This window comes from Mytilus edulis, chromosome 10, assembly GCF_963676685.1.
Source record: "Mytilus edulis chromosome 10, xbMytEdul2.2, whole genome shotgun sequence".
NCBI lineage: Eukaryota > Metazoa > Mollusca > Bivalvia > Mytilida > Mytilidae > Mytilus > Mytilus edulis.
This window is the reverse complement of record NC_092353.1, coordinates 47,355,111-47,373,576: the sequence shown is the minus strand read 5'-3', so window position 1 is coordinate 47,373,576 and position 18,466 is coordinate 47,355,111. Positions and strand designations below refer to the sequence as shown.

The window sequence follows — 18,466 nt, the reverse complement described above, 5'->3', positions numbered from 1 at the left end:
GAGCAGTATGTGGTTACTGCTTCTTCTAGGCCATTTATAAATAAAATCTGAAACCCTCAAATATCACACTCTGCCTGGTTCTTACAAAGAGCTGTACGAAACCCATCACAATACATTTGAGTGCAAGATAAGATAAAGTGTATTCCTGGTAATGGTAACAGTAAGAATAAAGCCGAAGTCTACCCAGTTGAAGAAAGGTATGAGGGTTTGAAATGTTGATGGTAGAGAGCTTATCTGTGTTGTCTTGAGTAGGATCTTCTTGCATTCCCGGTGCACCTGCGATCATCCTCAACTTTGAATGTTGTTCATGTTGCTCAGTCTATACCTTTATATGTTGTGTTTTGTGTACTATTGATTGTCAAACATGTCTAATGATCTTTCTTTTTCTTTTTACTCATCGCGTTGTCTGTCTCATCGCGATATACTGAGTTTGAATATTCCTCAAGTATCTTTCGCCACTCAATTTGATATATAACTTTAAAGCAATGTGTGTATGCCACTTTATGATGTTTAATGATTTATAATAGAAAGAGAAAAACAATTAAGACTTATACCGCTTAATTGAACGTTTAATGACTATAACCTTTATCTTTTTGAAGAAACAGAATACCTATTCGAAACTAGAACATGCATATGGTGTATTGAAATCATTTTTCTCTATTCTGATAGTTTTGGCTTGCCTAAAACAAATAGCACAAAGACACAGAAAAAAAACTGTTAACAGCATGTGATATATTGTTGTTGAATAAAAAAAAAAAAAGAAAAAAAACTCTACACGACAGCCCAATAAATATCCTCCACATAGAACACTATAATTAAGCAGCATGAATCTAATATAACACTTGGGGTTAAAATTGGGTGTTCCAGATAGTTAAAAAGATCCGCCCTCCACTTTAAAAGCCTGTCCTGTTGCTCATTGAAAGAAGAAACAGCATTTTGAAGCTTTTCGTTTTACGTCATTAATAAAGTAATATGTTTAAAAGTTATTAACAGTAACAACCAATACACTAGTCATGTTAGTATGTTAGAACAATGTTAGAAGCTCGGAATTAACTTCCCGTCATTCCTGACTTGCTATAAAACTTTGAATTTAAAAAAAAAAACTAAGGATTTTCTTGTCCCAGGAATAGATTACCTTAGCCGTATTTGGCACAACTTTTTGGAATTTTGGATCCTCAATGCTCTTCAACTTTGTACTTATTTGGCTTTATAATTATTTTGATATGAGCGTCACTGATGAGTCTTATGTAGACGAAACGCGCGTCTGGCGTACTAAATTATAATCCTGGTACTTTTGGTAACTATTAGTATAGGCATGTGCTAATGTAGAAAATGAAAGAGTAAACTTGGTTTTAAAGACATAATATTTATAAATGTAAACAAAAAATAAAGAGTTTAGTTTTTTGTATAATGTTAATTGTATGAACTGAAATATGGAAACTAGAATATATGGAACTATCTGCCATAATACATTCGACAAAAAATACATGAAAGTTATCATATAATACTCGACTGACGAAGTTTATAAAATATTTGTGTGAAACATGTGAAAATATGTTTGCTTGATTTGAACGTGCACACACCGATGAAGAGTTAACGTTACAACTTTCGTTATATCATGAATCCGATTAAAAGCAAAATGAAAATAGCTCTCTACAAATTAAAAAAAAATGTTTTATTAATACTATAATATTATGATTCGTATATATTATTGTTGCATCTATAAGTATTATTGTTATTTATAACATTTAATAAATTGATACAAGCGCTATTCCATTATAAAAGAACACACTTAAGTTTTCAAAAAATTGTCTGGTTTACCTGTATCTAAATATAGACGAATTTATCGCAACGTTTATCATGTTTATGTTGTTAGGTGGTATAATAACGGTAAGTACAATTAAGCTTTATTTAAACAATGTTAAAAGATATAATAGATATTGCAGAAAGGTTTCGAATGAATTGAACATGTAAAACTTAAAATGATTAGAATAAAAATAATAAAAAATTAAACCACATACATTTTTTGTTGAAACCTAAAGAATCGCACGCAACGTTGTCGAGCTGGTAGTCAGGGTCGCAATGCACATATTCAATGAATATATTGGATTTTGGGTGCGTACTGATTGACATTTTAGTGTTAGATGTTTTCTTAGATACATGATTTTTTTATAAGTTGTTATTGGCCTTTAACTAGCATTTAGTAACTGCTAGTATTCCTATATCTATACTATGTGTGTTTGTCGTTTTTGTCGTTTATATTCATAATATAGATTTAATGAGCTGTTTTTTATAGTTTGTTTTGATGTTACAACATGGTCTTAAGGTGACAAGCATAAAGGTATTAATTGTTTCATGACCAGTTTCATGAACTGTGATATGTTGTAACATTTCGGAACATATTCATAACATGCAACATGGGAAAACATCTCACTAATATAGACAATATCTGTCTTTAAATATCAACTGTATTTGGTACGAGGCTAAGAAACAGCCCAAACAGTTGTAATGCGAGCTTTAGTTAGCTATTTTTTTTAAGCCGAGTTCAAACAGCAGATATGTAAAGACACTAAACAGTTATTGTCTTTATCATGCAATTAATTTTGTATATTGTTTGTGTTTTGAAAGACACAAAAACTCACATTTTTTGCATTTATTTTCGATTTAAAATCCCTTGAGGCCCGCGTAGTAATATTGAAATCACACATTCAGGTGAAGACGGGTTCTCAAAAAAAAAAAAAGATTCTCGAATGGTCAACAATAATACATCGGTCAAGGTGAAAAGTTATCTATTTTAACATAATAACTAATTTCAACAGTTAAAACAAATAACAAAACATTATCCAATTTGAAACAGAAGTGTACGAGTTGTCCTACTCTTCAGATTTTGTACTGAACTTGACAGTTAGTTAACATGCAAGCTGAAATTGACATAGTTGATTTTGTTACACATGTACACATTCAAGTTTGGAAATTGATGATTGTCGTCTTAGAAAATACTGTTGTTCGTGTTTGTCTGTTTTAAACAAACAGAACGTATAAAAGTAATCGTTAGCTCGCATAAGGTCAAACAATACATCATTGGAATGCGATTGCAATACTCATTCTGTGGTCAGGCAGTTTCTTAAAACACGCGTCAACAGCAATACACAAGCGTAGTCCGGCAGTGGGCGGAGCTTTAAAGCGATATCTGTAGGGCTGTATCTGTATAGAATGACATCAAATTGCAGTATAAAACGATATATTCAATCATAGTCAACATGGGTTTAGCGACGCCCAATTTATTATCGGTATACAAGATCTCGCAAAATCGTTGACAAATGGCAATCAAATAAATGTTATACTTTTATATTTCTATAAAGCATTTGAAAAAGTTCCCCATCAAAGATAGGTTCAAAATTAGTTTTTTGTCGAGCCTGCAACTTTTGTTGCAGAAAGCTCGACATAGGGATAGTGATCCGGCGGCGGCGGCTACGGCGGCTACGGCGGCGGGGGCGGCGTTAGCTAACTTTTTAAAAGCTTTATATTTTAGAAGGTGGAAGACCTGGATGCTTCATACTTTGTATATAGATGCCTCATGTTACGAAGTTTCCGTCAGTCACATGTCAAATGTCCTTGACCTCATTTTCATGGTTCAGTGACCACTTGAAAAAAAAGTTCAGAATTTTTGTAATGTTGAATTCTCTCTTATTATAAGTAATAGGATAATTATATTTGGTATGTGCGTACCTTGCAAGGTCTTCATGTCTGTCATTTAGCTTTCACTTGACCTCGACCTCATTTCATGGATCAGTGAACAAGGTTAAGTTTTGGTGGTCAAGTCCATATCTCAGATACTATAAGCAATAGGTCTAGTATATTCGGTGTATGGAAGGACTGTAAGGTGTACATGTCCAACTGGTAGGTGTCATCTGACCATGACCTCATTTTCATGGTTCAGTGGTTATAGTTAAGTTTTTGTGTCTTGGTCTGTTTTTCTCATACTTTATGCAATAGATCTACTATATTTGTTGTATGGAATGATTGTAAGGTGTACATGTCTAGCGGACAGATGTCATCTGACCTTGACCTCATTTTCATGGTTGAGTGGTCAAAGTTAAGTTTTTGAGTTTTGGTCTTTTTATCTAATACTATATGCCATAGGTCAACTATATTTGGTGTATGGAAATATTTTATGATCTATATGTCAGTCGCGCAGGTTTTATTTGACCTCGACCTCATGTTCAAGGTTCATTGCTTAGTGTTAAGTTTTTGTGTTTTGGTCTATTCTTCTTAAACTATAAGTAATAGGTCAACTATATTTGTTGTATGGAAGCATTGTTAGCTGTACATGTCTGCCTGGCATGGTTCATCTGACCTTGACCTCATTTTCATGGTTTATTGGTCTTTGTTTAGTTATCTTGGTTAATGTTAAGTTTATGTGACAGTTTTTAATAAAGCTTTATACTTAGGACTATCAACATAATATCAATGATTAGTAAAGAAGGCGAGACATTTCAGCGTGTGCACTCTTGTTAAGGTATAAGGAATCAAAAAATTAATTGGATAACTATGTTTTAGCCGATAGGTAACACCAGGTACTTTAAATGGTATTAACTATTCATAATGAGCTGGGACAATAACCCTAATGCAACTTGAAACGAGGAACTCAAAAGTCACGTGTAAAAAAAATCTCTGAGTAGTGATATTGGACATGTTTCTATGATAAACAAGTGACTGAGCTTAACCATTTGTGTTAATTTAAAATGTAGGGGAACACAAAATAAATGTGTAAAATCTATAAAGCTATCAAATGTGTTCAAAGTATTAAATTTTCAAAGAACTTGTGTTAAAAATGGGATTTTTTACCACGAGATGCCGCATCACAAAAGGATACTCGGGGTTTGCTAATTTACGGAAAAAGTAATCTCACTTCGTACCCCGCAAATTTAACCACATATGTGAAAATGTCTCAGCTTCGAACCGAGCCATCACACATATCCAAGTTAACGATATGGACTGAGCAACAGAAGAACACGTTACCATTACCGCCTATGGAGAAACTAATACGCATCTTGACCCAATTTAGAAGATTAATTCCAAAAGTTTTCAGACTGATTTATGGATGATTTCACCTTGTACACCACAGAAAATTGTGTAAAAGAAAAGAGGGACGAAAGATACCAAAGGGACAGTCAAACTCATAAATCCAAAACAAACTGACAACGCCATGGCTAAAAATGGTTTGTAAATGATGGTTAGTAGTTTTTTATTTATACCTAGTTATCATAAATGGTTTAAGATGAATATTATTGATAAAGATCAGCAAAAACGCAATGAAATTTTCGCATTTAAAATGCATTACTGGCACGGGGCTGAACACTTTTTTTAGGCACAATCATAACTTTGTTTACCCCCGAGAAATCCAAAAGGTATTTGTTTACTATATTAAAAAAGTCAAGAAATAACTTTTAAATATTTTTAGATTGTAAGTAAACATGATACAATATAGTCTTTGTTATGTAATTATCACTCTGGTCTACAGGAATACCTGATAATCAAGGGAGATAACACACTTCATACGAGTAAAGTGAGATGCATCATCACATATGTTTTTATCCAATGATTTGACCCCTGGTCAGTAGACATCATATGCATATAAACAGAAAAAAACATTACATGTATTAAGAAAATCATGAATTATTATTCTAAATGCACTCGACCAAAACAAAAGATATTGTCATTTCTCAGTGAAAAAGTGGGAGGGTCAAACCTTTTTGAAACAAATATTTCTCCACCTATTCAACTATTAAGCTAGTTAGCTACTACTCATTGCTTCTAATATAAAAGGTTTAAATGAAGGTGGATAAGTTACAAGGGAGAAGCATTTGGTCTTTCTTTGTGATAAAACTTTCAAGAATTCGATATTTCTCTCTCAATAATACTTATGTATTTAAATCAAATGATAACACAGCCTGAGTATCTTTTTTGTCTTATTTCAGTTCCAGACATATTATTACTTTTTAACCTGAGTTGGCAAACTAGAGGTTTTAAAAAGTCATGAATAACTGGTAAGCATTTTGATTTATTAGGCAAGCTCTAAATTGTTTATTTATGGTATTTATGCAATTGAAATTACAGTCGGTATATTAAAAATATGCTAATATTAAAACTATTGCTACGGTATTGGTATTAAATGAAAATGCTTAGTTACAGATCTTTTTGACTCAATATTTCGAATTAAATCTTACGGCAACTGTTTCTCACGTAACACTGCAAACTATATTTAGCACTATTTTGATCTGTCGTTATTTAATGACGCAATAATACATGTGATGTCACAATGTTTCCTTTAAAGCGTCATGTGGATTTCTCACTGATAAAAGGTTTTCACTTAAATACATGTAAAAACCATTTTTTTCTCAAATATAATTATGTGAAAGGACAATTTGGAAAATTTGCACTACATTGTACTCTAATTATATGACAAGAATGACTTTCCCAGTAGTTAAGAGTGGTTTTCACAGTATTTGAATACCAGCTTTCCACTAGTAAGAATAATTATTTTGGTGGTTTTTTTTTTATAAAATCATCATTTTTGCATAATTTCTCTGTCAAAATGCACTTTTAGGCACAAGAAAATTTTATAGAATGCTTTAACAGGGTTGTGTATTGTAATTTAATGTTATCATCGGAAATGTTGTCCTTGTGTTATTTAGTCAAGGTATACTGGAAGAAATTAATTATATATACACATTGTTTTCAAAATAAATGAATATAGCGACAAAAGTGTCATTGCCTTAAAGTGCTAAAACAACTTTATTATTTTTCAGAAATGGACAAAAATACACAGATTTGTTCACACTGTCATACCTATGAAGATCACAAAAAAAAAGAACTATGGATTTCAATATGGGACAATATCTCTAATGTGCCTTGAAATGAGGAACTCAAAAGTCACGTGTAAACAAAAAATCTCTGTGTAGTGATATTGGACATGTTTCTATGAAAAACAAGTGACTGGGCTTAACCATTTGTGTGAATTTAAAAAGTAAGGGAACACAGAATAAATGTGTAAAATCTATGAAGCTATCAAATGTGTTCAAAGTATCAAATTTTCAAAGAACTTATTGTGTTAAAAATGGGATTTTTTTTATCACGAGTAGCCGCATCACAAAAGGATACTCGGGTTTTGCTAATTTACGGAAAAAGTAATCTCACTTCTTACCCCGAAAGTTTAATCACATATGTGAAAATGTCTCAGCTTCGAAACGAACTATCACACATATCCAAGTTAATGATATGGACTGAGCAACAGAAGAAAACGTTACCATTACCACCTATGGAGAAACTAATACGCATCTTGACCCAGTTTTTGACGCTGTTGTTCCTCAGGGAATGGTTTAAGATCCAACATTATTTTTCACTATAATTTATTGATGACTTACCAGAACATGTAACTTGCAAATGACTGCTTTATGTTTAAAAATATACATAATATTTTTGAAGCACAATTTCTTCAAGAAGATAAAACTAGTTTAGAACAATGGCAACAGGACTGGCAAATGAAATTTAATCCTTGAAAGTGGTATGTAATACATATCTCTGAAAAATTAATCATTCCGCTTTTCTTTATACATTGAACAATCATATTTTAGAATCAGTAAAATACAGTTAGTGTTTAGGCGTAACTTTAAGCCATAATCTTGACTTATATTAGGAACAAATATAAATTATATTAATTGCAAGGCAAAACAAAATACCATAGAAACTTAAGTAAAATGTGTGAAAAAAAAACCCAGACATATCAACTTTAAAACAAATAAATATGTAACAATGACACATAAAAGGGCATCAAGACAAAGAGCATTATTGAAAATTAACAATCTGAATCAGAACAGTTTACGTTTGAAAACACGCCACATATAATAAGGTCCGTATGGTGTGAACATGAACGAGCGTAACGTATTGAATGGGTATATGTAAAACGTCAATGAGATAAATGAGAGAGAAGATACAAATTTGGCAACCGAAAGTCAAAAGTAAAGAAGATTACACAGCAACCCTGTAAAAATTCCCGTATTGACGTTTCCATTGTTATATGTCCTACATGTCTATTTTTATATTGAAGCCTTTGTAAAAATGGTGGCTTGCAGTGTATGTTGTCGTCCTGTTTGTGTGATTATTTTAGCATGTTTTCTAAGGTAAGTCTTAGTTTGTTATATTCATAATATGTATCATATTAGCGTCCCATCCTTAAATTTAATTATATTGATATATCTAACGTACCCCGTGACCAAATCACTACTTCACTTTAAAATTATTTTTTTGTACAGTTTTATTGCATCCCTCTACTTGCTATTTGGGGCATAAAACATTATCAAGGTTTATTCCTATGTTGAACCGTTACACCATTGCACAAGGTTAGATAGTGTTTGTTCATTCAGGCTTGTTTATATTTATGCCTTCCAAAGTTAGAAACCTGTAATAGTTGTTGTTTAATGATAATCTCCAATTTGCTTTCTGATATTGTTTTGTGTATATTAAAAAGAAGATGTGGTTTAATTGCCAATGATACAACTCTCTACAAGAGACCAAATGACAAGGACATTGGAAACTTGTAGATGTAGTTTTTTTTGTGTTGTGTCGATTTAACATTTATTATCATAGCTTAAGCAAAAGGGGGATAACGCCTTTAAAAATGTTACACGTTATCTTATATGTGCCTTTCCAAAGTAACGAGCAGGTTGCTCAGTGGTTGACGTTGATTCGTGTCTATCAGACTTGTTTTTCGTATGTTGTGCTATTATAAACTAGACCACTATTTTTCTCAATTGAATTATTTCATAATTTGCATGTCAAGGTCTTTAACAGCCGAATATACATGATATACCCATTGTTTATTTATTTTTTAAATTGCATCTGCTCCATTTTAACTTTTACGGACAGTTGTCGTTTTGGCAATTAAAATTCATCTCCTTATTTTTATGATTTACATTGCACTAATTTTTTAAGATAAAATACAACTACTAACCGATATAAAATACAATATATCTTTTTCGCGTCGTGCATAATTTTTCTGTATTAATAACAAAATGATAAAATATAAAATTATTTTATTGGGTGGAATGCGTTCTATGGTGAATGGTTTTTTTTTTGGGGGGGGGGAGTGTGTGTGGGGGGGGGGGGGGAGTGTGTGTGTGGGAGGGGGGGAGTCCTTTGTGATTCTAAGTACTGAACTATGAAATTTATATTCAATTTATAGCACATTGTGGGATGAACCTGGTTCTATTGTTAACCAAACCTCACGCTTTTATGGCACTGTTAAAACATAGTGCTAAAATGACAACACTACGAGATAGGAATATAATACATACAAACGATGGAAAATTCAGAATAGAAAAAAGCATTAATAAACAACATGTATATTGAGGAATAACAATGGACATCTCCCTTTTACTGTTTTATGAAAGCACAGGACACCAGAAATAGTGAAGTTTGTTGTGACGTATATATAATCTTCATTCAATTGTATTTTACGAGACTCCAATATTCCCATTTTTTTTCACAATAGTAATAATAATTATAATGATTATGATGGCCTTAAAATGCTCATTTAAATTGATGCTGTGACGACATCATAATTATTTGGACTTTATCCATGGAAAATGAAAAATAATTCAACTATACTGAACAATTAGACATCCTTTTATGGGAAATGTCCTAAAAATACAGAATTTAAAACACAAATGATAAGACATGATCCATTATCAAACCAAATTTACAAAAGAAACATTTAAACTAAATATATGAATGTAAGGTGTATGAATACCGCAACACGTCTTTTAGCAATGCGAATTCGGAATCCCGAATAGTTCACATTCGGTACTCAGCAGAAAGACGATGTAGATGGAAAACTACAATCTAAGTCGTAGTAAAAATGTCGTTAGTTAGTTAGTAAGTATAGACACAACCACATTGTATTATAGATCAAGCAATGCATGATGGACACTCCTTTATATTTTGTTCGTATATTGTGAACATGCACGAGAATAACGTATCAATTGATATATATAAATCCCATTCGAAGGAGCAGAGGGTATGTTAGTACTGAGAAGTTGAAAATTGATAATTGGGAAGTTGAAATCATCCCGTTTGTCATAGAATTTAGTGTGAAGACGTTCATATGTGGCAATATTGAGGTATACGACGCAGATCTTCTGGTGCCAGTAATATTCTTAATTTCAAGTTCACTGGGAAATGTGAGATGCAAGTACTGACTAAAATATGTGTTATTCAGTGATAGGACATTATCTATATTTCCGAAAGTAAACTTATAGAATTTCACAAGGCGATTTTTCTGTTTGTCTTGTAGAAGGTTCTGTGCGAATTCTGCTTCATACGAGTACAAAACTTGAATCGTTCAAAAGGGTCACAACTAGTACCCATTGGAATACCGAGTGTCAGTTGAAATGCAAATCCTCCAAACACTTTCAAAAGCAAAATTTATATACCTGGTAATGTCTATTAAAAAGTCCAGTATTTTGATTATATCATCTTCAACATATTCAATGCAGTTTCTCATAGAATCATTGTGTTCTTCACAAAAAACAACCAATTATCATAGCCCAAAAACAAAACATTTATATCAACAATTTCTATTTCTATATAAAAAAAAAGGCTCTGTTTAATGAGATGGTTAAGTCTATTTTTCAATTGCGCATGGGAAAAAGTGTTTCTCGTAGACTTATCAAATGACTCAATGTTGCTGCAAAATTGCAGAGATTGTGATCTAAGATTAAACAGTAGATTTTTGTAAAGACTTTTTGAGAATCCTTATCTAATTGACACCACTGGTTGAACATATCTCACCCCAATATTGCTATCTATTACTGTACTCCAGTTATGTATCGGTCTTTACACGGAGTTTTGTGAAGTTTTGATATCCATTATAATGACGTTAGATTTTCTTTGATGTTAATAAAAAAGGGAAAGAAAGACCTACTAGTATTTATGATTTTGTAAAATTTCAACTTTTTCTAAAGTATGCTTAAGAATATGTAGAATTACCAGACGTGATCTTTACTCGAAGCTCTTTTGTGAGGCATTACAAATAATGGTTTTAAATGATAATGGTATGTTAGTCATCGAACACGTATAAAATTAAGTCGCCCCCCCAAAAAATTAAATCATTTATTCTTGCCTCAGGGAGGTGAAACCTAACTACTTTTTTTCAAAATTCATAAACAGCTAATTAAAGATAAATATGCCGTATATACTGTTAGTACCTAAGCGCAGAATATTATGAGGCATAACATGTTACCAGCAATACATTTATATGAGCTGTTTTGAACGTGTGCAACAATCGTTACATTGAATCAATGTGTTCTAGGAATTTTGAAGCAGTGAAGGAAACTAAAGATCTTTACGGGGTAAATTTTAGAGAGAGAGCTAAAAAGGTAGCTGACACAGAAATCGAACCTTATACTGACTTGACGAATCTGTTGACATCACCTCCTCATGCAATAGCTTTAATGGGCCATTTATTGCTAATAGCAACAGACAATGACTTCACTCTTAACATGCTTAAAACTAAATCTTTCAAAAAACAGTTTGAATATTTGAAATACCCCGATTCATTCCGATCATCACTAGTGCAATTAGCAAATATTGGATGGGATGCATTCAATGAAGCGCATAAAAATATGGACTCAATGAAACTATATACGACAAATATTAATAGCCATTTAGAATTACTATTTGATGTCATGACAGAGGGCACAAATGATGAAGTGCAATATTTTAGTAAAAAGACTCTGAAGAAAATTGAATTAATCGCAGATGAGTGTCTCAAGCTGTCTCTTGATGTAGAAGGGCGTTTTCTTCTCTTCATGAATGTAGCTGGGGAACTTTTAGAAGCTAGCACAATGGCGAAAGGATTTTATGAGGATAAGTCTAAAGATACAGAAACGGCTATACGAGCCGCAATGGAAGAGATAAAGAAATCACTACAAGAAAAAGAGATGTTGACTAAACAATTTGAAGACATCGACGAGGAGATAAAAAGTGCATCAGCAGATTTTAAAGAAGCACTTGATGACGCACCGTCCTGGATGAAGCTTATGGCGTTTTCTGTATTCGATGGAACGTTTGGAGTTGTCAAGAAGTTACTCTTTCAGTCGTTGTACGATCAAGTTCATGAAACACGGGAAACAGAAACAAATGAGGACAGGGCAAAAACTCGTGCATTCGGATTTGCAGAAAATCTATACCACGCGGTCGATCAATTGGTCGAAATAGCCACTGCCGGTAGTAAAAATGGACAAAAAAAACCCGACTGGAATAAAATAGATGCCGTTAGAGGTCTAAAACATACTATTTCACATATCGATAAAAGGCTTAAGAAGGATTCCGAACATACAGATGCTCATTATCAGGGTATTAAGATAAGCAAGAATGCATTAAAATATTGTAAAAAATTAATTGAACTCCATAAAGAGTTGAAGATAGATGACGATGAAGTAAGGCAAATCGTCATAAACATTGAGGATATGCATTTTGACGTTAAACAATTTTTGGCAGATGCAAAAGAACATATGTATAAAACTGGAGCTGGATGGAAGCAAACGATATTAAGCTCGGACACATTGGTTCAGCAGGAACTTACGAGATGGAGTTTAAAATTGGAAAGTGCAAGAAATGCATTAGAAGATTCGAGACGTTGTAAAGAGGAAACTTTTCAAAACATAATAAAAAGTAACAATAGGATAACAAATTCTTTGAAAGAACTAGAGAGTTTCAAAATAGAAGAAGTTAATTTTGACGACATCCTAAAAGTTATGGTGAAAAGTTTAAAATCAATAGCGCAGGTTCGTTCCGAATGGGGAAAGATTGTAAGGTTTTTCCAAACTATTTCTAGAGTAATCAAAATAAAAAATCACGAGAACGTGCAAAATTTTGTAGAAGATACGACGTTTGCTGTTGATTCAGAGCCAAAACAAGGAAAAATAAACGCATTTACAAATAAAGTTATCTTCGAAGAACTGTTGAAGGTGAGCACTATGACGTATGCTGTTCAAGCAATAACATCTGCATACGTTGAAGTATCAGACAAGCATCTATTGGACCAAATTAATAGATTAGGTGGTCTTGTTGCACTTGATCCAGCCACCGATAAGAAGGAAATTGAACGTCGTCGAAAGGAATTAAATAAACAGAGTCAAAAGGCAGTTGACGAAACTTTTCAAATTGTGCAGAAAAAACACAAAGAATATTTTGAAAAAGTTGAAGAAAATCTACGTCAAAAAGATTATCACAAATCGAAAGGCAACTGACTTCCTTGTGTTTGTGTGTTTATCAGTGTGGTTGTGTGTGTGTGTTTATCAGTGTGGTTTTGTGTGTGTGTTTATCAGTGTGGTTGTGTGTGTGTGTTTATCAGTGTGGTTGTGTGTGTGTGTGTGTGTGTGTGACTGGATGCATCATTAGTTAAATTTGAAGATATTAATATTATTCATTTTCAACATTGTAATAAGTTTTTTGAACATTGTTTTTTATATGAATACGCTAAATATTACTGTTATACACATATATACATGCATGGTTCTGCAGTGTGCTGATACATATAGTGTAGCATTGATAAATGTTATTTTTTTCTCTAAATGTGTTACACTAAAATCATTGAATGTGCATGTGTACTGGTGGATATGTAAAGTCTTAGTTACTGTTTTTTAGTAGTTGTTTTCTTATAAATTTTAATACTGCACGAAAATCGGAAAAGAAAAACTTATCTATAGACATGTCTCCCATTTTTGGCTAACCATAACTTTAAGTTACGACCATCCGTTTACCACCAGTGATGATTAACCATGCAACATTTTATATATGCCTGTTACAAGTAAATGACTTTTTGTTGCTAGTCATAATTTTTTTAGCACAGTTTTACATAGTTTGTATAATGTCACAGTTTGTGGGTCTAGGGTGGGGAGGGCCCTGGGGAGGAGGAGAATGGTGTCGGTGGCTTAAATATTCTTCATCCCGTCACTCATTTCTGTATGCAGTTAGCCAACAATTGGATCTGGACATGCTGAATATTTCGGTTCAAATGATATTTCTTACATAATTTAAATCTTAAATATACGAATAAATGTATAAATACTTCAAATTTTGTTTTGATAATAATTGTGTTTCTCTAAATCCAGTTTGTAAAGATTGTAAATATTTATTAAGGAGCAAGGCAGGTTTTAAGTCTTCTTATCCCGGGCATAAAAACAATGCCGTATTTGGCAAAACCTTTTCAACTTTTGATCTTCAGTGCTGTACAACTTTGTTCTTTTTTCACTTTCGATCTTTTATATCTGGGCGTTATGTATTCGGGTTTAGTTTTCTGTAATTAGTTAATACTTCAGTTTCATTATGTATATCTCTTTCATATTCATTTGTTAAAATTTACTGTTTGCAATAGCATGAATTGTTCTATATAATAAGAATGTTCTTATCCCGGGCATACAAACAATGCCGTATTTGGCAAAACCTTTTCAACTTTTGATCTTCAGTGCTGTACAACTTTGTACTTTTTTCACTTTCGATCTTTTATATCTGGGCGTCACTAGTGAGTCTTGTGTGGACAAGACGCGTTTTTGGCGTATTGAATTTTAAACCTGATGCTTTTTGTTATCTATTAATCATGCTTTTCTTTGTCTAATATGGTCTCCTTTTTATTTGTATTGTAGTCCTGTAATATTATGTTGTCATTTCAATGTTATATTTAACTTTGCCATTAAAGTGCGAGGTTTGGCATGCCATAAAACCAGGTTCAACCCACCACTTTTATTCCCCTTTAAAAGTGTCCTGTACCAAGTCAGGAAGATGGCCATTGTTATAATATTGTTCGTTTCTGTGTGTGTTGCATTTTAACGTTGAGTCGTTTGTGTTTTCTCTTATTTTTGAGATAAGACGTGGCACGGTACTTGTCTATCCCAAATTCATGTATTTGGTTTTGATTTTATATTTGTTATTCTCGTGGTGTTTTGTCTGTTGCTTGGTCCGTTTCTGTGTGTGTTGCGTTTCGGTGTTGTGTCGTTGTTCTCCTCTTATATTTAATGCGTTTCCCTCGGTTTTAGTTTGTTACCCCGATTTTGTTTTTTGTCCATGGATTTATGAGTTTTGAACAGCGGTATACTACTGTTGCCTTTATTTACTTAAGCATGTTTATGTAAAAACAGTATCTTACTACATGTATGTGTAAAAGCTCTGGTATTTTATAGTATATTCCAGTTGAAATAACTTTATACCGTGTTTCAACTTCATGATTTGTGACATTATCTTCTTCTTTCAAACATAGGGTAAAGAAAGTTCGTGTCTCTTCAGAATTATTATAAAATAAACAAACTGTGTTGTGATTGTGAATGAGACAACTATTTACAAGAGGCCAAATGATGCAGAGATTAACAACTATAGGTCATCGTATATACTTCAACAATGGGCAAAGTTCTTATCGCATAGTCATCAATGAAAGGCCCTGAAGTGACAAATAGAAAACAATTCAATAGAAAAAGCTTTGTGTGTCACTGATGCGTCTTTTGTAGATGAAAGGCAGGTTTACATAGTTTGTATTGTGTTAAGTCGTTTCATCATAGTCATAGTTTTGTAAGTCTAGGGTGGGGAGGGGAGAAGGAGAATGGGTCGGCGGCTTCAAATACGATTATCTCGTCACTCATCTTTGTATGCAAACACCAAACAATTGAATCTGAATATACCATTTCAATGATATTTCTAACATAATTAAAATCTCAAACAAGCGAATTAATGTAAAAATACTTCAAATATTTTTTTTTTAATAATTGTGTTTCTCTTAATCGGTTTTGATACAGAATGATCATAAAAAAATAATGTGTTGTGATCGCGAATGAGACAACTCTTCACAAGAGACCAAATGACACATATATTAACAACTATAGGTCATCGTATATGCTTCAACAACGGGCAAAGTTGTTACCGCATAGACAGCAGTGAAAGGCCCCGAAGTGACAAATGTAAAACAATTCAAATGAAAAAGCTTTTGTGCGTCACTGATCAGTCTTTTGTAGACAAAACGCACGTAAATACAAAAACTTAATCCTGGTATCTATGATGAGTATAATTATGTACATAACATGAAAGCAAAACCAAATGTGTAACACAACAACAAACGACAACCACTGATGTACAGGCTCCTGACTTGGGACAGGCACATAAATTCATACATAATGTGGAGATTATTAGTTATCTTGGTGTAATCAGGGGTGTACAGAATTTTACACCGTTGTTGAAAATTCATACCGAATGAGTGTATGAATTTTCAAGAACGGTGTAAAATTCCGTACACCCCTGATTACACCAAGATAACGAATTTATTTCTTATGAACAATTCCTTTACTCTTTTAAAACCAGGATGTAAAATTGAAAAATTATAATAAAAATTTCCAGTGTAACATTTTTCAATGTGCTCATTGTCAAATACTTTTTTTTCTTTATTTTGGGGAAAATTCAGAATATTTTTGTTTTCTTTGGAATTTTAGGGGAAAAAAATATTTTTAATATTTAAAAAAAAAAAAATTTTGTCCTCAAAATATTTTTTTTTTTTCAATTTTCATTTTTTTACATTTTAGTATTTCTTTTATTAAAAAAAAAAATAAAAATCTTTCTTTTGGCAAAATTTTATTTTTATGAAATTTTTTAGGAAAAATTTTATTTATCCCGGGGTGAACAAGGGTGGGGTGTTATTTACACCGGGCTAATAAACCAATCAGATTGCAGTATTTTTGCTGCATAAGAAATACGTTAAAATATGTTAGAAGAATAAAATTCCCTCTCCTACCCTGGGACAGTGCTGAAACAGTACAACACAAACATGAACTGTAATAATTGGTCGAAAAGAGATCAACTCACCCTGTCATTAGATAGATACAAATAGAAATACCACTGACAATAACACAGAGGGACGTGATCGGGTACTTTCATAGCCTTTTAAAACACTTCTGAAACCAGCAATTCGTGTCAATTGCCCGTTTTCATGTAAAAAGTAAGGTTAAATCATATAAATTAACATGAAACACATTTAGAAAAGAGTAAAAAATAATGTTCATTGGTTTTATTAACTAACTTTTACAATCCTGTCTTACAGGGACCTATGTTTTTACGGTCTGAAACAGAGAGAGTACAAAAGGGAACATTTAAACTCATGAGTCGAAAATATACTGACAATGCCATGGTCAAAACTTTAAATACCAAGAGACAAATAAAAGCATTCAAAACTAAAGACTGAGCAGCACAAAACACACCAAAAACAAAGAGTTATCTCGGGTAACCTCACGGAGGGTTATCAGAACATGGCGCATATGTGGAACTAGTCGTGTTGTTTATATAAGTACAATTCTGGCGAAAAGTCTCAACCAGTAGATTAAATTTTGGCAATTGTGAAGGATTGTAGGTACGATAATTTGAACATATATGTCATAATCAGCAAAACTTTTAATACTTTGTGAATTATTGAATGTTGTGTACGATGGTAATTTATTTATCCTTTATTGTTAATTGATAACAACATCTTTTACAATCATGCAGCGTCTTCTTTAAATTTTCTATATTCAAATTTGAATTTGTCATTTGTCAAAATGTTATGCGATGTCTCCATTCTACTAGTTTATAAAAGGTATAAGAAGCTGTGGTTCCAATATTTATTTATTTAAAGCCGGCTTGAGATGACGCTTTAAATGACATGGAATGAATTGCAAAGAATGAATTTCACTTTACAAAAAAAGTTAATTTTTTCTTCATATATCCTTTTAAAAATAAAATAAGATAAATAAAATTTGAATTCAAGCATGAAATATAAAAAAAAAGAGGAAATGAGGTATCTATCCAGGACACAACAAGTACATTACAGCAATGTATTTGATGGTCCAATGGTGTAAAACTCACATCAAGTTTAAAATGAAGTTTGAATAAAATCAAATGAAATTAATATATAAAACATATATATTTATAAAGTAAAATTGAGAATGGAAATGAGGAATGGGAAAGAGACAACAGCCCGACCATAGAGCAGGCAAATGCAGAAGGTCACCAACAGGTCTTCAATGCAGCGAGAAATTCCCGCACCCAGAGGCGTCCTCCAGCTGGCCCCTAAACGAATATATATATATACTAGTTCAGTGATAAGGAACGCCATTCTAAACTCCAAATTGTACACAAGAAATTAAAAAGTTAAAATAATACAAGACTAACAAAGGTCAGAGGCTCCTGACTTGGACAGGCGCAAAAAATGCGGCGGGGTTAAACATGTTTATGAGATCTCAACCCTCCCCCTATACCTGTAACCAAAGCAGAAAAGTAAACGCATAACAAGACGCACATTGAAATACAGTTCAAGAGAAGTCCGATTCTGATGTCAGAAGATGTAACCAAAGAAAATAAACAAAATGACAAAAATACATAAATAACATCAGAC

The 18,466-nt window shown here is 32.6% G+C and overlaps 1 protein-coding gene across 1 annotated transcript; it reads left to right on the top strand.

Moving 5' to 3' along the window:
• Positions 1-1,831: 1,831 nt before the first annotated feature.
• Positions 1,832-14,140, top strand: LOC139491333 (restin homolog). The gene is made up of 3 exons (XM_071278960.1): positions 1,832-1,890; positions 8,111-8,183; positions 11,372-14,140. Exons 2-3 carry the CDS (start codon positions 8,122-8,124, stop codon positions 13,311-13,313), a joined length of 2,004 nt encoding a protein of 667 aa, XP_071135061.1. The 5' UTR covers positions 1,832-1,890; positions 8,111-8,121; the 3' UTR covers positions 13,314-14,140.
• Positions 14,141-18,466: the final 4,326 nt, after the last annotated feature.